General features: G+C 35.6%; 1 protein-coding gene across 1 annotated transcript in view; it reads right to left on the reverse strand.

Moving 5' to 3' along the window:
• The window catches only part of LOC129232444 (dual specificity protein phosphatase 22-B-like), a 37,744-nt gene extending 23,443 nt beyond the window's left edge, over window positions 1–14,301 (reverse strand). The window contains exons 1-2 of the mRNA XM_054866589.1: window positions 14,281–14,301; window positions 1,736–1,852 (exon numbers count right to left, since the gene is read on the reverse strand). Of these exons, the coding sequence (XP_054722564.1) occupies window positions 1,736–1,852; window positions 14,281–14,301 (138 nt within the window). The remainder of the gene's footprint in view (window positions 1–1,735; window positions 1,853–14,280) is intronic.
• Window positions 14,302–20,896: the final 6,595 nt, after the last annotated feature.

Raw genomic sequence — 20,896 nt, forward strand, 5'->3', positions numbered from 1 at the left:
AATGTGCATAAAATAGAATGATCACAAAAAGAGTTGTCAAATTTGTATTTGTTGCAAAGAAATGCTTGTGATGCTTTTACAGAATCAGCTAATGTGTCCCCTAAAGGAGAAAGGGAAAAATTGAAACTTCCAGCAGTGTAGATAATTAATTCTGAACATGTATTTTGTTGACTGTAATGTAAAAAGAAAGAGAGAGGGGGGGGGAGAGAGTTTATTTGGTAGTCCCTTTTTTATCAATCATTTCTTGACACAGCTTTTTAAGATTTTTTAAATGTTTTTCTTACCTAACACTGTTTAGAAAAAAATTTCTTTTGCAAAGACTACAATAGTTTAGGGAAGTAAACTGAAAAAAAAAAAACTTTCATGGAAAAAAGTATTCTCGATAGCCTTAATTGTAGGAGAATATCTCATCCTAGAAGAATCTCATCATTAAGAACAAAAAGTTTATATGTAGCAAAACATGAACCACGAAGTCCTCTTTTAAGTACGAACAATTCAGCTCACTGAAAACTTATACAGTAGAGAACCAATATCCGGGATGTTCGGGACTATCCTGTTCTGGATATCTGAATTTCCTGGTTTTTGGGATTGCTATAAATCGCCTATTGCCGATTGTTTATAAGACCCAAATTACTGTAATAATAGTAATGCATCTTAAAATATGAAGAAAACTGTTCAAAAATGCTTATAAATAAGAAACTATTTAAACATTTTAATTGAAAGAATCATTTAAAATCCTAAAAAGTTTACATATTCATAACACAGTAAAAAAATGAAAAAAAAAAAAAATCACTACTTGATAATGTTTTAAAATAAAAGAAAATAAAGGGTAAGAAACATGTTTATGAACGTAAATGTTCGATTTTTTTTATACTGGTGAACCAAAAAAGTTTGCTTTTATTCATTCACCAGCTTGTTTCTTCCTCTTTTTTTTTTTTGTGTAGAGATTTTGCTTTTGCAATTACAATAGTTGCATTGAATTAGCATCGATAGAAATTATTTCTATCGAGCATATCTAAGCATATTTCAAATATGCTTTTTAAGTTGTTGCAGCTTTATTAGTCCTCCATTTAAAAATTTTTAGGCTCCGCTGTATCAACTATCAGAATTAGAGAATCTGGTATTCAGCATTTTTGGCATGATCACTTTTACGTTCTAAAAGGTTTTAATTACCAGCATTCAACAAAAAAAAAAAAAGCATTAGAATGCTTCAGTATTTATTTCTTTGGTTTTAAATTGGAATAAAGGAGGGAAAAAGTCGGAATTTTGATTCTTTGTTCGGGAAAATATTTCGGAAATTTTGTCGTGTGTCAAATGACTGACTCCTCAACTTTGAAGTTTGTTTTTCACTAAATTTTCCAAGTTATACTATATTTGTAAAGAAAATGTTTATACTCTTTAAGATATTTTGAAAAAATGCTCACTTTTTAAAAAATTGCTGAAATTGTGTATTTCAAAAAATGGCGGGAAAAATCGAGCAAAAAAAGTTACTGGTTTCCCGCTTTTTTCAATATCTTGGATAAAGGTTTTGTACTGCATATCAAACCTAGAAAAGTGCATTCATTCCCTGATCATTAGGCTTGTATGATTTTAAAAAAAAACACCATAAAAAAAGTGCGCATTAAAGCACTACAGAAATATTTGTTCTTCTGATAGTCACAGAAAAGGGTGGTGCAACCTCACAAGCCAGACTCTCTAAAGTGCTCTTCTATCTGGGCAGCTGAAACAAACTTACCTCATGGACTTTCTTTGCATTGTCATGGATGGATATAATATGGGTGATATTATTGGCTCGGAGTTGTTCCTGGTCCTTGGCGTCTCGAAAGTTGCCGACATAGAGACCGGGAAGAACCTATGGGCAAGATAACTAGTATAAGCTGATTGTTGCAAATTTTCAAGTAAAATATTTATTTACTAGTGGCACCCGCACGGCTTCGCCCGTAATAGAAAAATTAAAGGTCTTTTGGTTCGCTTGAATATTTACAAATAATGTATGGTGAATTTTCTCGCCAATTGGCTTGTACCGACGTTACAGTTCCACGTTATGATAATTTCGTATCTCGCCAATTGGCTTGTGCCCATGTTACGGTTCCACGTTATGATGATTTCGTAATTTATGATGGTTTTTTTTTCTTAAAATTGGAATAGAAAAAGAACCACATCGAATTTTCGAAACATCGCTTCGAGGTGCACACCCCCATGCTACATACTAACTTTGTGCCAAATTTCATGAAAATCGGCCCAACGGTTTAGGCGCTATGCGCGTCACAGACATCCTACAGACATCCAGACATCCTCCGGACAGAGAGACTTTCTGCTTTATTATTAGTAACTAGTCTCACTTAGCGTACTTTTTAAAGAAATATTAAATTTCGAATAAAAATGATTTAAATTTCTTTTCTCCGAATTTCAGATACTTCTAAATTTTGCACTTTTCATCATGTCATTTTTAATCGTTTATCCGTTGTATGATGTGTTTATTTTATTTATAACTAGTGATACCCGTACGGCTTTGCCCGTAATAGAAAAATCAAAAGGTCTTTTGGTTCGCCTGTATATTTACAAATAATGTATGGTGACTTTTCTCGCCAGTTGGCTTGTACCCATCTTACGGTTCCACGTTATGATAATTTCGTATCTCGCCAATTGGCTTGTGCCCATGTTACGGTTCCATGTTATGATAATTTCGTAATTTACTCGTCCATTTTATGATATTTTTTTTCTTAAAATTGGAATAGAAAAAGAACCACATCGAATTTTCGAAAAATCGCTTCGAGGTGCACACCCCCATGCTACATACTAACTTTGTGCCAAATTTCATGAAAATCGGCCGAACGGTTTAGGCGCTATGTGCGTCACAGACATCCTACAGACATCCAGACATCCTGACATCCTCCGGACAGAGAGACTTTCAGCTTTATTATTAGTAAAGAAGATTAACCATGTCTGAATTTTGTAAAAAAAACCAGGGTTTTAAAACATGTGGTGGCCGAGCGAATGGAAGTGAAGAGAAAAAGGACTTGTGGCAGGCGAGTAAATTGAAGTGAAGAGATATTGATGGAACATGATAATCCTATTGTAAATATAAACCATTGCTGTTGCTGAATTGTTGATGAATAAATAAAGTACCGTATTACCCCACATTTTTCGGCATGCCGCAAAATTCGGGAGGTCACCAGATTTTTAACAACATTTGCCTGGTCCTTTCCGGCATGCAGGAAAAATAGAGTTTAGGAAAATAAAATTAATACTTTTAAAAATATATGTTTCGCTTGAAAATGAATATAAGTTCTAGAAATATCTTAGTTTTAATAAACAGTTAAATATTGTAAAAATATTTACTTACAATGTCATTGTAACAAGAAAAATACCATGGGCGCCCATATGCAAAGTTGCAAGGGGGAGGGGGGGCTCAAATATTTTCCCCGTGGTTTAGCTGGATATTTTCCCCATAGAAAACAATTTCAGGACAGATTAGAGTCATTAAAATTAGACATTTTTAATAACTTGTTCATTAAAAGGGATGGAGAAGAAATATTTTTACATTTGTGCAAAGAAAAAAGTACTAAAAGCAAGGAAGTTCTAATTTGAAAAGGTGGGGGGGGGGGGGCTCGAGCCCCCTATATGGGCGCCCTTAAAAAATAATGTTTAATAATATAATAATAGTTAATTTTATAAAAATTAAATTAAAATTAAGTAAGCAAACATTTAAGCAGTCAGTTACCGCCCCTAAACCAGTGCTAAAGAATTTACCATTGGCAATTCAATAAATAAGAATTAAACTTATCTCTCTAAAAGGAACCTAAACTAATTTATTTTAAAGAATTATGAACAAATCGCAATAGCGATGATTGCTTCTGAATTGATTATTTTACTGGCATATAATTAAATCCATCAATAATGACATACCATAAATAACAAGCACATATTATATGCAATACACATTTTTTTTGAAAGAAGGTTACTTTCTGGATTTATTTATTTCCTTACATTGGTTTGCGTTCTGATTAGAACTGAATGGGGAAACGACGCCATTTTGTGGAAAAAATTTTGATTTCAAATCGGCTACGTCCAGACAATTCTACATCCTTGTTTAATGAGAAGTAATCTTAACTATATGTTACAGACTACCTGAAGGATTGGAATCATATCAACCAGGAGATCCCCACCCCCTTTTTTTAAAGTCCCCACTTTGCCAGCCTCCACCAACTTCAATTTTGATTTTTTTTTTTAACTATTATGCATTTTTATATTTTTAAAGTATCAGTAAAAAACTGATATAAAAATGGATAGTGAAAATAGCTAGTTTTTTTTTATATTTTTTATTATGTCCGTAAAACCACCTTAAAATCAAGCCTCTAACCTAGAATACACCCTTAACACTGGTAAATAATTACAATGGATTTTTTGTGTAGAATTATGTTCATATGTCTCCATGCAGACAGGCACGAGAGGGCGTGTCAGCCTAGTCGGAATCTAGGGGCTTGGGGGGGGGGGGGGGCAGCGAGTGATGCAAAAAAAAAAATAAATAAATTAAACTCGGAATAAGTGAAAACATAAAGATTTTTTTTTCTTTTAGCCTTAGAGTTTAGAAATACAAATGTTCTGTACTCAATGATAGGGAGTATGAAAGTGTGGTGAAATAAATGATAATCTTTTGTGCAAGACTTTTTTTAAAGCTTAAATTTTATAAATTGTTTGTTTTCTTTTTGAGTTAATTAAACAAGTAGTATTTCTGAATTAAAATTGTAATTGCTAGTAAAATTTACTCCTTTCGTACTACTGTTGTGACACTTAAAATAGTTATTTGTTTGAAACCGGTTTAAACCGGCCAAAACTGGATTTAACCACCACAGAACAGGCCAAAACTAAATTTCATGAAAATATACTTCTAATTTGTATGTATGTGAAAGCCGAGTGTTTTGCAAACTAATAAATCTGTTAGTTGGAAGTTTTTTAACTAAGCACAGCAATTTTAGTTAATTAAATATAATATTAGTGAAGTAATTTACATTATTATAACAATAGTAGTGAACAAATTTCAAATACAAATATACAAATACAAATGTGACGACCAGCAACAGGCACTGGGCCCAGCTAGGCTGGTCCTAGTCAATTAATTAGTCCCCAATGAAGATCAATGGCCCTCTTAAAGCTATCCACTCCCTTGCTCATTACCGCCTCTTCCGGTAAGCTATTCCAAGTGCCCACGACCCTGCTAAAGTAGTAGTTTTTCCTGATTTCCAAGTTAGCCTGAGATTTAAATAGCTTAAAACAATGACCCCTTGTCCTGCTTTCCCCGCAAAAATTTAATCCGTTTACATCTTTCATTTTGATAAATTTAAATAACTGAAACATGTCCCCTCTGACTCTCCTTTGCTCCAGGCTATACATGTTAAGCCTATTAAATCTGGTATCATAATCTAAATCTGAGAGTCCCCTTACTAATTTAGTTACCCTTCTTTGAACCCTTTCCAATACAAAAATATCTTTCTTCAGATAAGGCGACCAAAACTGAACAGCATACTCCAAATGAGGTCTTACTAAACTCCTATATAAAGGCAGAAGAACTTTCTTAGATTTGTTTGAAATAGATCTATTGATGAACCCAAGCATTTTGTTGGCTTTGTTACTAGCAATACTGCACTGTTGACTAAACTTGAAGTCCTGATTTATAAAGACACCCAGATCTATAACATTATCTGCCTGATTTATGACTGAACCCTGTAAACGATATCTCATACGCTTATTTCCAAGACCTAAGTGTAGCACTTGACATTTCCCTACATTAACTGCCATACCCCATTTATCTGCCCACTTAGTAATATGATCTAAATCCTCTTGCAGCTGTTTTACTTGTTCTTCATTTTCGACAATCCCCATAACTTTTACATCGTCAGCAAAACAATTCATGCTTCCAGAAATATTTTCATTGATGTCATTCATAAATATAATAAACAAAAGAGGCCCTAAAACTGATCCCTGAGGAACCCCACTTAAAACATCACTCCAATTAGAATGATTTCCTCTCACAACTACTCTTTGCTTCCTACCAGTAAGCCAATTTCTAACCCAAAGTAAAGTTTTTCCTCCTATTCCAATGTCAGCTAACTTGCTGAGAAGAGCAACATGCGGTACCTTGTCAAAAGCTTTTTGAAAATCAATATAAACAACATCCACACATTTTTTGTTATCTAAAGCTAAGGTAACCTTGTCGTAGAAATGCAATAAATTAGTAGTACAGGATTTACCTTTCCTGAAACCATACTGCAAACTAGTCAACAGACTATTAGTCTCTAAGAACATCATGATCTTAATTTTGATCAAAGTTTCGAAAATCTTACAAATCACCGAAGTCAAACTTACAGGTCTATAATTCCCAGCAATACCTTTAGACCCCTTCTTGAAGAGTGGCGTTATGTTAGCCAGCTTCCAGTCCTCTGGCACCGTCCCCGAGTTATAAGAAGCATTGAAAATATTCAAAATAACATCCACTAATTCCTCTGCACATTCAACTAAAATTTTTGGACAAATATTATCTGGTCCCGGAGCTTTAGTTGCTTTAATCTTTTTCAAATGAAATAAAACCTCCTCCCTGGAAAATACAAAATCCTCAAGCTGTATAATAGCTTGTGTCTTGTTAGTGTCAACTGTTGAGATACAGTTATCGTTAAACACACTGGAAAAAAAGTTATTTAGAACATTTGCAATATCCCTATCGTTTTGGATTAAATTTCCATGCTCATCAACCAAAGGCCCAATTTGACTGTTTCGAGCTTTCCCGGAATTAGCGTAAGCAAAAAACCTCTTAGGGTTCCCATCAATGTCATCTGCCAGCCTTTGCTCCAATTCCCTTTTCTGAATCCGTACCAAATACTTAAAATTTCGCCTTGCCTTACCATACTGGAGCCTCTCCGCACTCTGACCAGTTTCTTTAAACTTACGAAAAGTGGCTTGCTTATAATTAAGAGCTTCTTTAGTCTCCCTGGAGAACCACATGGGCCAAATTTTGGTACTAACACCTTTTCTCCTAAATGGAACATAGTCCCCAACGGTTTTAGCAAGTTTATCCTTAAATTCCGTCCACTGCTGATCTACGTCGCTATTTTCCAACCCTGACGAAAAAACCTCTTTCAAGCTCTGCCTAAGTGCAACAAAATCGGTGTTTCTGAAATTGGGCACAAACCTAAAATTATCATCTTTGCACACTTCAAATTTAACCCGGAACCTAATGCTGTTATGATCACTATCTCCAATATGCTCCCCTACACTCAACCCCTGAACAAAACTACCTATGTCACAAAAAACTAGATCCAAAATGGCCTCCTCTCGAGTTCCCTGAGTTACAACTTGATCTAAGAAACAGTCACCAATTACTTTTAAAAATTCCTCTTCTTTGCCATTACCAGGATAAAAATTATTCCAATCAATACCCGGAAAATTGAAATCCCCCATTATGATAACGGATCCCTTACTGGACATGTCACTAATAATACGGTACATCTGTTCATCTTGTCCCTGGTTTGAATTAGGTGGCCTATAAATGTTTCCAAAGCGTAGCTTTATGCCCTTACTGCTCATCAACTCCAGCCAAACCATATCAATATCAGTAGGCTTATCATTTATGACCAATTCATTGCAAATAAAATTGTCTCTAACATAAAATAAAACCCCACCACCTCTTTTACCTACTCTATCCTGTCTGAATAAATTATACCCAGCAATATGTAATAACTCTGCATCAGATTCGGTAGCCCATGTCTCTGTAATTCCGATAACATCCAACTTCTCATCCATAACTATGCTTTTCAATTCATCCATCTTGTTCCTAATACTGCGAGCATTGGTATAGAAAACTTTAAGCATGCCTAAGTTGCTTTTATTTAACACCCTGAAATTTCCTAAATTACAATTGTTAACATTACTACTCTTGTTTGTCACTTTATTTCCATTTCTAGCAATACCCAAAAACATATCATTCTCTCGATACCTGGTGCTTGAACCATGCCCCCCATTCCAACTTAGTTTTTTGACTCCAAAGCCCTTAAAATTAATCCACTAACCATTTTGACCCCTGTAGAGCTCAGATGCAGGCCATCCCTAGCAATCCAATCCCGTTTACAGTGACTCCATACATCAATAAACCTGATACTGCGCTTTTCGCAAATTGACTTCAGTAGCAAGTTCATACACCTCGCACGTTGATTTAGCCAGCTCCTATGCACTCCATACCTGGGAAGCAAACCAACCACTTGGACATTCGTCGAAAAGCTGGTTGCTTTATCCAACAGGGATTCCCATTCCCTAGAAAACTCCTCATTTTTACTGTGGCCTACATCATTTGTTCCCACCCACAAAGTAACCATGTCCTCCTTATTCAATACTCCCTTCTTTTCAGCAACCATATTAACGTCTTTTACCCGAGCCCCTGGTAAACAACACCTAGCCACCTTACGCTTTACTCTCCCAACTGTGTTACCCACCTCCCTTACCATAGAGTCCCCCAAAATTACACCCTTAGTTTCCCAATCTAACTCCTCATTTGAAACTTCCCCCTGAATCTCTGGAACATTTATACCCTCTACAACTGGCTTACACCCTAATGCTAACTGGGCTTCCAAAACTAGCATCTTAAGTCTTAAGTCTGAGAGTTCAGCACATTTAGTGCAAATATAATCCTCTTCAAAAACAGACTCATTTTCAACTTTCTTCAAAATTAATAACTGAAATTGCTCACACTAAAACAAAAGACATAAGGAATACAAAATAGCCTGTAACATAAATATAGTAACTTTTCAGTGGTGTTGCTTTTTAATTTTCAAAAGTGTTTCCCCCCTGTACCTTTAGTTTTGTTTGGAAAAAAAAATGCCTATATATGTTGCAAAAAGAAGTTTTTTTTCTCTCTCATTTATTCTTCAAAATTACTTGAAATACTTTCAAATACTTTGTACACTTGTGTGTGAGAATTAAAATCTATCTATTCAACTTACAATGTTTCACTATTATTTTTTTAATGTTACAGCATATTTTTCATATAAACCTTATCTTCCAAACATGCTGTAATTGCTACAAACTGTAAAACATACAATTTAGATAAATAATGAAAGAGATTGGTTATGGTTTGTTTTGCATTTCATTTTAATAAATTATTATTTGGTTTTCATACAGAATTTGAAAATTATCTAAGTGGCCAAAACTGGATAAAACTGATTTTATCCCGGCTGGTTTAAACTGGTTTTATCTATGGTTAAAACCACCACTGGCAGAAACTTTTACAACCCTGTACACTTATCTAGACATTCTTATAGTAGCACAACAATAGGGAAGTTGCAACCTATTAAATGTTCATATTTTGGCTATTGGATATTGTTAATTGACCCTCAAAACTAAAAAATTCACCATCGCCGAATTTTAAAACACCGTGGTTGATTTTTAATGAATTTGTAAAAATCCACGCGCAAAAGTGCACGCTTCTGAAACGTCACGAGCTTACGTCACAGGGCACTAATGGGCAGCCTTCTGCCGAAGATCCCTTGTTTTCGCTACGGACATTTTGAGCGCGCTGATATTTTTATTTTTTAGAAATTCAATAATCCTTTTGAACACACTATGGAGGCCGGATTCGTTAAAGTACAATCTAAATAATCGTCCTCAATTAACATCAATGATGATATTCGAATATTTCCGAGAGGATGAGAGGTTTAATGTTCCAGAAACGCGAGGAGTTAAATGCGAGGAGATAAGAATTTTACGTTTCGTCTTCGAAGTCGAATGATAGACCTTCGGCTTCTCCCCTATTGGAAGAGGGCATGACGTCACTTCCTATGCCATTTGACGTCACAAAAGCTTGAACTTTAAAAATTAATTTAAAAAAAAACTACTTATCGCATCGCAAAAATTTTTTCACCTATGATGTTCATACATGTTACTCTATCATATAAAAATAAAATTGAAAAATCGAAAACTTCCCTATTGAGGAAGTGAGAAGCTAAGGATTGTAAGTGGACATTTTCAAGTTTTGAGTAAAATGCGTTTTAAAGATAAGATAGGCTATCATTGGAATTATTTTCTAAATCATGCTGTACAGCAGCACCTACCAGGTCTACTAGTACCATCTCTTGCCCCAAGATAGCGGAGAGGTTCACCAACCATTTGTACTGGTTATCTCCAAATTTTTAATTTTGCCACTTGCATCCCTTTGCTTCTCACTGCCTCAATCGTAAAAGGGCAATTCCATGATAAGGTCAACCAGATGATCAAATTTTCAAAATGAAAATTTCTAAACAAATGAGGTGTCATTTTAAAGGTAAAGAGTTGTATATTTTGAAATGCCTGTCTAAAATTCAGGGTTGGAAAGTTTCTGCCAAGGTGGTTAAAACCACTGGTAGAAACCGGTTAAAACCGGCATGGCAAAAACCACTTTCTGCCACATATGTGGCAGAAACTGGCAAAAACTCCCAAAATGACAAAAAATTCATTATTGACATACAGTAGAAAATGTAAGGAAAAAATAATTGTTAACCAAAGCACAATTCATAATTACAATATTATCACAATTCAAAATCAAATGTTACATTGTTTGGACTCTGCAGTTGCCTCTTAGAAAAGGTGGTATCTAAAATTTAAACAGTTTCTTAATTTAATATGCACTAATTAGAATATTCTTGCAACAAAAGAGCTACAAGCAATGCTTTAATAAACAAGCAATGTTTGTGAAACTTTCATTTATTGTATATATTTTTTTTACTGGTCCATCATGTAGTAACTGGGATTGTGGTAAATAATTTGACTGGAAAAATAAGTTTCGAGAAATAGTGCGAATTTGTTTTGCAAAGCTGTGACACTATGTACAAAATCTGTGTTAATATTGGCAAGTAAAATTCTGGCATTCTTTTTGAAATACATGGTAATTTCAATCACAAGCAATTTAGATGAAGCATGTAAGCGAGCAAATTACAATCAGTAATGCCTGTTTAATTCTTTATGTCACTTCTCTTCCCTAAGCACCCGTATGATTTTTCGCCCTTTGTTAGATTAATCCAAATATTACAAGCATCTGCAATTGAAAAGTTTCCTTTCCGAACTAAATCAAGGGCCCTAACATAGGATTTTATTTTTTTTAAATGACTGAATGAAGTTAATTTAATTTACTTTTACAAATATTTAGTAATTACTTCAGTTATTAAAGATGCTTTTAAGTTTGCCAGTTTCTGCCGGTTTTTACCGGTTATAACCAGTTTCTGCCACCGGCACGGCAAAAACTAGTTTCTGCCGGCAGAAAACCACCCCTGCTAAAATTTGATCACTTCAGTTATAAATAAGTTATAGGAGATTAAACTAGGGTCAACATCTTGAGTATTTTCAAACCATTTTTGTCGGATGTCTTTTCATCCATAAGCTCATCATTTTTTGCATTGAAAAAGGCGTTCCCTGTAACGCCGAAACACGTGTCTGCTGTAATTGCAAATTTGTGCTTTTTCTAACATTGTTTGTCTTACTTTATATATTTGATGACTCTCGAAGAAATTCTGCTTTTTCCCAAAAAATACATACTAATATTGTGAATTGAGATGAATAACCATTTAAAGATAATATGTTGCTGGTGATGTTGCAAAAATGTGTCAAAATATAATTCATTTTGATTCGTAAAAGAATTCCTTTGGGGAACATTAAGTGTTTTACGTCCGACACCAAAATGTGCAGTTAATTATGCTGAGCCAATGGTTTTAAAGCTACATACATGTATTTTTGGGTACAAAGTAAGATTTTCAATCTCATTGATGTAACCTATTTTCATTTTGTAACAAGTGAATATTTTTTACTAAAATCTAGGTGTCGGACGTAAAATTTTTTTTACGTCTGACACCATTTACGTCCGACACTGTTACATTCCTTTAAACAACATATATTTTCAACTGTGTTTCCCTTTTTTTTTGCCTTTAATTTCTAAGTTAAAGTGAAACATGCATAAAAAAGAACTTAGTGAATCTACTGTATATACATTTAGGGTTGATAGGGGTAAGTAGGACCCCTTTTGAGAAAAGGTGTGTTGAATGAACGTAATACAGTTGATTAAGATCAATTTTGGCAAATTTGCCAAAACTATAAGTGGATAAAGAAATTGGAAACACTAAATGACGGCGTCTGTGTAAAGTTGGCTAAGGAAGAACCATTATCAACATTCAACCCATATAAATCTTGATGGTTTTCTTTCAGGTAAGTTTCACAAATAACTAATCATCAGCTTTTGTAGCTGAACTATCCATTCCTACTAAGTCATCATAGTTGTCTTGTATATTTCACCAATACAAATGTTTCATCAGAGTTGCTTTTGATTTTCAAATACTCACTGTTATGGGGGGGAACCACTTACCCCATAGTGTGGTGACCTCTTATAGCAAAAATTTACGGGATAAGTAGGGCCCTTCCTCTAAAATGGTTTTTAATAATATTTTACGCAAAAATTCTGACTGCAGTAGACATTATAAGTTAATCTGTACATGAGTGTTTAATGATCACAAAAAAATAAATGCTGACCGGGAAACACTTCTTTGAAAAATGCTGCTTAAACTCGCCATAAAATATTTTTGATTTTTTTTTTTTTTTTTGACTAAGTTCTCTGACCTAGAAAAAAAATGCCACGCAACCCTAATATATGCAAAACTAATCACTGTGATGAACCATGACATGATCAATGTAAAAAAGTATAAAAACTATAATGGATATTTCAGTTTTTTGGGGTGACTCACTTACCCCAGTGTTCCACTTCCCCCAATCAACCCTACTTTTGAATTTACTTGGTAAATTTTGTTTCAGTATATGTAACCTACAATTTACATATTTATAACTGTAATCAATGTTATGTATTAACGTTTAAGAGCAATAGTAATAGTTTACGTCCAATATGAACAATTTAGGTCCAACACCAAGTTAAAAATATGTTTTAAATAATTTTATTCCATGTAATATCATTTGAAAACTGAAATATGCTTCAATCATAAGAATACTTTAGAATTATTCTGTTTTTAAAATTAAAATGTAAGCCAATTCACAGACTTTTAATGATTTTTAAGTGAACCATCAATTTTACTATTTGTGTGTTTACGTCCGACACCAACTCTTTAAATTTTTTTAATTTATACTTTAGGGATCTATTTTGAAAAACTAACAGGATTTTTTATTCAGTGCGATGTAGTAAGTATCTTGTAAATAAATTTGATCATTTTGGAACAGTTTATACTTGGTAAATGGAATTTAAACTGAGAAATTTTTCTTCATTTTTTACGTCCGACACCATGGAATTGCCCAAAAGATATTTCCTTTCTTAAAGTTAAAATTGTTAAATTTACAGCAGATCCATCATCTGGAAGGGGAATACCCTCTTGAAAAATTTTTTTTTTATATTTTAAAGGGTTTGGTTTTTGTTGTTTTTTGCTAAAATTTGCATTGAGTATACAATGTAACGTACCTACTCAATGCAATTTTTTTCAGGGAGGAGAGAGGGTGCATACAATACATTCTCTCCGTTCAAAAAATTCGAAATGAAGGGCCTGATTACAGGTAAAAACCTACAATTAGTCTTTAGTCTTGACAATGGGTCAAATTCTACAAAATAGATTGTTTATAATCTACAATCTTGTCAGCAAGTACAGAGGGAATAAGTTTCAAAATGAATGAGAATGGCCACAGGGGACATGGGCTACCTTTTGTCCAAGAAAACAATAATAAATACAAATGTGCCGACCAGCAACAGGCTCTGGGCCCAACTAGACTGGTCCTAGTCAATTAATTAGTCCCCAATGAAGATCATTGGCCCTCTTAAAGCTATCCACTCCCTTGCTCATTACCGCCTCTTCGGGTAAGCTATTCCAAGTGCCCACGACCCTGCTAAAGTAGTAGTTTTTCCTGATTTCCAAGTTAGCCTGAGATTTAAATAGCTTAAAACAATGACCCCTCGTCCTGCTTTCCCCGCAAAAATTTAATCCATTTACATCTTTCATTTTGATAAATTTAAATAACTGAATCATGTCCCCTCTGACTCTCCTTTGCTCCAGGCTATACATGTTAAGCCTATTAAGTCTGGTATCATAATCTAAATCTGAGAGTCCCCTTACTAATTTAGTTACCCTTCTTTGAACCCTTTCCAATACAAAAATATCTTTCTTCAGATAAGGCGACCAAAACTGAACAGCATACTCCAAATGAGGTCTTACTAAACTCCTATATAAAGGCAGAAGAAAAAGATAAGAATTAGAATGAGAGCCCAAAACCTAGACTTACTTTGTTCATACCATTTCCCATGGCAGCTTTTGGGATTAGCACATGGACGTGATAACATCGGACAAACTAATGAGTTGGCAGACGACGAGTGAGAGTTTTTTCGGTTTATTCCTGGTGGTCATGACAGTGGCAAGAAGCAGCATCAGCAATGGATGGGTTGAGCAAAAATCATTGATTGTGAACTCACATTGAAAAGCCGAAGCTTCAGCAGAGGGATGGACATCGAAAAGCACAACGAGCGCGTAGAACCAACAACTACTTTGTAAAAGTGGACACGAGCTTTCAACTCAATACGACAGTTTTAGAAATGGAGGGACTAACATCACAGGAATGACATTTGGACAAAGTGGACGTTGTGTTTTACCACTTTTTAGGTTTTCTGGTGTTTCAAATCGAACAGCAGCTTGGTGTCTTCGCCGAACGGTCTGAAGAATGTCGTCGGGGGCATTGGAACGTTTTTTTTTTATTCCCGAGGATGCTTCGCCAGTCGAACCGAACCACTTGTTCGTACCGCTCTCGGAATCAAACGAAGGGACATTCGTTTCAGTGAAATGTTCGATTGGGGGTGTTGTGACACATAACAGCGGGGGTGAAATTTGCAGCAGGTATTTAAAAGGCCTCTTCTGACCTTGAATTCCGAGTCCAGACGCAGGCGCCGAGTGTCTGTCGCTGCTCCCCCGATTGTTCGATAAACCCCCACAGCAGTCCCGGGACCATACAAGCGAGGGGCATGCGCAGTCGGAGCGAATGCGCAGAGAATTCTCCCGCTGCAAAAGGAGGATCGAAAAGATCTCTTTTCTATTTCATTCATTGATTCGGGGATCGGAGAGTAAGTTGCGAGTGGTGATGAATGTTATTTCGTGTCAAAATTTTCGGAATGGAATTTACTGAAAGCTCGTAGTTTTTAAACACAACACATTAAATTCGAAGCAAACAATCGAGACTGATTTTAAACCTTCCTCAGGCTCGTCATTTTGAATTTTTCTAGGGGGAGGGGGGGGGGTACGGCAAGCAAACAGGACCAGAAGCTCACCAGAAAGAACAAAGATATTTTTTTCAAATCCAAGAGGGAAAAAAAAGGGAGGGGGGGGGGCAATTGACCTCTCTAACCCGTTTATTATTATTTTTTTTTATTATTATTGCTGTCATACACCCCAATTTTCCAAAAAATCGTGAAAATCGATTTTTTTTTCAGAAAACATTTTAATGCAGCCGTTTTTGAAACTCTTCTACTGAAAAATGATGCCATTTTTTGAAGAAATTTTTTATACAATGTTTTGACTGTGTAAAAAAGTCGATATCGAATTCGTATTCCTTCCTCCTGATATTCGCCCCCCCCCCCCCCCCACCCTCACTTATGTCGCAAGCAAGATTTATATATTTTTTAATGAGACACGCGTAAAGCTAAAAAAATAATTGGAATTTTGAAAAACGTAATTTTTTTAAAGATACTTTTATTTATTTATTAAATTAACAATCAACTAACAAATGGAGAGAAAAATTTTTTTTTCTCCCTCCTGGTATTCGCCCCCCCCCCCTCACTAAGTAGCAAGCAAGATTTATATATTTTTTAATGAGACACGCGTAAAGCTAAAAAAATAATTGTAATTTTGAAAAACGTAATTTTTTTAAAGATACTTTTATTTATTTATTAAATTAACAATCAACTAACAAATAAAGAGAAAATTTTTTTTTCTCCCTCCTGGTATTCGCCCCCCCCCCTCACTAAGTAGCAAGCAAGATTTATATATGTTTTAATAAGACACGCGTAAAGCTAAAAAAATAATTGTAATTTTGAAAAACGTAATTTTTTTAAAGATACTTTTATTTATTTATTAAATTAACAATCAACTAACAAATAAAGAGAAAAATTTTTTTTCTCCCTCCTAGTATTCGCCCCCCCCCCCCCCTCACTAAGTAGCATGCAAGATTTATATATTTTTTAATGAGACACGCGTAAAGCTAAAAAAATAATTGTAATTTTGAAAAACGTAATTTTTTAAAGATACTTTTATTTATTTATTAAATTAAGGGGGCAAGGGACCTTATACATTCGGAAAATCAACCAAATTTCACAAAAATTGTTTTTGCGCCAAAAAAATAGAGCTTAGTACCAGCTTTGATAATCCATTTTCATTTTTGCGATATTATGATTTTTACGCATTTTATTTACATTTTTAAAAAAGGGGGCGTGGTATTTAAAGGGATAAAAGTATCAGCTGATTTTTGTTTACACGTTTTTAATCATCATTTTTGGCTCGAAATGCTCCCACCGCATTATTTTTCACTGTATCGCTTCAAAATTTTTTGAGCACATTAACAGTCTTATACTTCATAAAACTGGGCATTACTTTACCCAAATACAAAAATTTACTATTTATCCGCTGTTAGCAAAGTAGCATACGTATTAAAAAAACGTAAAATTCTATTCATAATTTGCTTTTTTTTTTTTCTAGTTTATATACGCACATAGATTGAATTCAATGCCCATTTATGTTCATACGGATAAACTACATTTGGGAAAAAAATATTGTTGGTTTTCGTTTACATGAATTGCGCCTGGAGTGTTTTCAATTCTGTCCATGTTGCGTTCCATATGCCTCACAAAACACCTTTTTTAACCCTAAAATTTTTAAATTAACATTTAAAATGTCTAATATTGATATGAAAATATTATTTTTGTTCTATTACTTCAAATACATGGTGTAAAATTATAAAATTGAAAAGTAAAATTCAAAAGTCCCTTGTTCCCTTAACAATCAACTAACAAATGGAGATAAAAAAAAATTCTCCCTCCTGATATACGCCCCTCCCCCTCACCAATGTAGCGAGCAAGATTTATATAACTTTTAATGAGACACGCGTAAAGATAAAAAAAAATAACTGTAACTTTGAAAAACGTAATTTTTTTTAAAGACGCTTTCATTTATTTATTAAATTAACAATCTACTACCCCTCCCCAAATGGCGAGAAACATTTTTAGTTTAATAATTATTATTCCCTCCTTGCTTTGGTATTATTTTTGGCTATGGAAATACATTGTGGAAATTCTTTAAGGAAAGGGGCGAATTCCTCATGTGTGCGTGCGTTCTTAGGAGGCTCCCCCCCCCCCTTTCGAATCGAAATTTTCTGGAATAAAGTGGACTCTCTCTCTCTTTATCTGATATCTGAACACTCCGTAATGTGAATATCCTGATATTCTGAATTCATTTTGATGGTCCCGGAGAAATTCCATAGACTTAACATCTGACCTATCTGTACTCTGAACACAATATAATATGAACACCCCTGTGTTATGAACGCAATTTTTAAACCCCTGCAATCTCTCTATGCAATGAACATGCTCACAATAGGGCCGTTTCCATGGACACTTTCGACCCCGGAAAAAATCTGCTTTTCACCGCATTCCGGTTATTTGCGGGGTTTATGTGGAATCTTTCTACTCCTGCTAGCTTCTGGAGTGAAAGCGGGGTTTTTACCCAGTATGCATTACGCGAAACAAGTTCGTCTACTAACCGCTAAGTATACTGGGTAAAAACCGCTTTCTGGGGAAACCTCTTTTTACATGGAAACGGGAAATTTTTCAATTGGTTTTTTGTGGAGCCAGAGCGGGAATTTACCGGGTCGAAAAGTGCGTTATGACCGCAGCCAATCACTACTCGGGAATTCTAATGAACCAAATTGGTAAACCTGAAATACCCTCGCAATTTTGTCACAATGATTGAAGAGCATTAAGAAGATGAAGAGAAGAAGAGGAAATTTTTTTTTTTTTTTTTTTTTTTTTTTTTGCGGATATTGCTGCATTTCATAAAATCATTCAGCTGAGAAATATGACTTTTTTTTCAATAAGTTACCACCCTATAGTCTGGGCTAAGGCAGAAATACATGAAATACACTGCCAGCTCAGTCATTCCAGCCGAAGACTGCAGTTTCGTGCTTTTTAGCCATCAACAGCCCGGCTTAGGAAGTGACTGAGGATACGGATACGGATCATGATTTTTCTTCGGTGGAGAGCGGGAGCTCTTTTGCCGGATGTGAGGGTATAGGGTCATTAATGGAACAGAGATCATTGATGGTATGAGGGGAGGAGGCGGATAATAATCATTTTAAAAAAAAGGAATCTTTTCAGGGCCACTTGAATATATACAATATTTACAAGCACATGTGAAATAAGTTGACAAGTATGAAAATCGAAGGATAAATATGAGCGTTTAAATAGTGTGGAAAAACCTCTTAAGGAAGCCAAGAGTGCCAAACAAACTGGTAGCTAATACAGAATCAGCACTGACCAGTATTGTCTTTCGTGTATTTCGGCCTTAGCCCTGACTATAAGACTGTAACTTACTGAAAATACCATGCCTTGCCGGCAATCTTCGCGTTGAACCGAACCATTGCTTCGGTCACTCGTCTGGTCAGTGCTAATTCTATTTTAGCGCTCAGTTTATTTGGCACTCTCGGCTTCCTTAAGAGGTATTCCACCTCCAGCTCAGTCACTTCCTAAGCCGGGCTGGTGAGTGCTAATAAGCACGAAACTGCAGTCCTCGGCTGGATTGACTGAGCTGGCAGTGCATTTCATGTATTTCTGCCTTATCCCTGGCTATAGGGCGGTAACTTACTGAATATACCATGCCTTGCCGGCAATCTTCGCGTTGAACCGAACCATTCCTTCGGTCACTCGTCTGGTCAGTGCTAATTCTATTTTAGCGCCCAGTTTGTTTGGCACTCTTGGCTTCCTTAAGAGGTTTTCCACCTCCAGCTCAGTCACTTCCTAAGCCGGGCTGGTGAGTGCTAATAAGCACGAAACTGCAGTTCTCGGCTGGAATGACTGAGTTGGCGGTGTATTTCAAGAGAAATATGAGCCTGAAGTTTCTGCTACTGAACTGTGTATTTCAAGAACCCTTATTGACCCCTTAAATGACGGGTCTGAGTACATAGATTAAAAATTTTTGTATGTGTTCTGGTTCCCAAGGTTAATCTTAATTAAGTGCAGTTCTCTGTTAGAAAAGGTTGGGCACCTGTTACAGATGAACCCTTACCGTCGCAACACAGACGAATATGTTGCGACGGCAACAGATGAACCAATATTTTTATCTCAACATTTTAAAGAAAAGAAGCTTTTATGCTAGCTAGTTTTTAAATCATAGAGTAAAGAAATATACATAGAGAGGCCCCGTCTATGGTAAAAATGAGATGAAATTGAAGCCGGAATTATGGGATACAGCGGTGCAATGATGAGCGGGGTTATGATAACATGATCGCTTCGCGAGAATAGTTTTTACCAATCTCGCAAAGGGACCGTATGAAGTAGCTGGCGGATTGGTTTGCATTTTAATTCATGTTTTAATGCAATTTCGAAAACGTGCTTCATAAACTTGCAACCATATCTAAGTTTAAATTAACAACTAATTGAGATTCACCAATGGAGTGTTTTGAATCAAGATGTATCTCAAGAAGCTAAGGATCTTGGGATACAGCAGTGCAACTTCCGGCTTACACTTCTTGGTATAGCTGGGCCTCTCTATGTAATTTCTTTACTCTATGGTTTAAATTTGCCATTGCGATGCAGCTCGTATGATTTATGTATAGCATTATTTTTTACAAAAGAAAAACCGGACTAAAAATTGAGCGCATTTTTTGTACAGAGCCCTGTGATGAATGGAAAAGCTTTTAAGTTTCATTTAAGATAAATACTGCCAATAAGGGTGTTTTTCGTCTTGCCATCAATTTTTTCGTGGGCTAATTAACGGATTACCGCTTCTCTTAATTTTACCTCATTTTTCATTTCGGAAAAAAAGAGGAAAGTTGGGAAAGATACTATTTATTAGTGATTTTTGTATCGGAAAAAGGAGCGACTTGTATTAAACCAGCGTTTCCCCCTCCAGGTTCCACCGGACATTATTGGTGATTCTGGAAGAACTCAAGTCCTGAATGTAGCAGTAAGAAAAAAATTAATTTTAATTTTGTTATCTTGAATTCAAATTATGTTTTTTGCAATCATGAGTGTGTGTGTGTGTGTGTGTTTGTGTGTGTGTTTGGGGGGGGGGTATGTGTGTTTGTGTGTGTGTGTTTGGGGGGGTATGTGTGTTTGTGTGTGTGGGGTATGTGTGTTTGTGTGTAGGGGTATGTGTGTTTGTGTGTAGGGGAATGTGTGTTTGTGTGTAGGGGTATGTGTGTGTGTGTGTTTGTGTGTGTGTTTGGGGGGGTATGTGTGTTTGTGTGTGTGTGTTTGGGGGGGGGGTATGTGTGTTTGTGTGTAGGGGTATGTGTGTTTGTGTGTAGGGGTATGTGTGTTTGTGTGTAGGGGTATGTGTGTTTGTGTGTAGGGGTATGTGTATGTGTGCGTGTAGGTGTGTGTATGCAGGAGTGTGTGTAGGTGTGTGTAGGTATGTGTGTTTGTGTCTGTGTGCAGGCATGAGTGTTGGTAGTTGTGTGTATGAGTGTTTGTGTGCGTGGGGGCGGGGTATGTGTATGTGTGTGTAGTCATATGTGTTTGTGTCTGTGTGCAGGCATGAATGAGTGGGTAGTTGTGTGTGTGTGTGTGTAGTTGTGTATGTATGCGTGTGTGTGTGTGTAGGGTATGTGTGTTTGTGTGTGGGGTATGTGTGTTTGTGTGTAG

Source organism: Uloborus diversus, unplaced genomic scaffold (assembly GCF_026930045.1).
Source record: "Uloborus diversus isolate 005 unplaced genomic scaffold, Udiv.v.3.1 scaffold_12, whole genome shotgun sequence".
NCBI lineage: Eukaryota > Metazoa > Arthropoda > Arachnida > Araneae > Uloboridae > Uloborus > Uloborus diversus.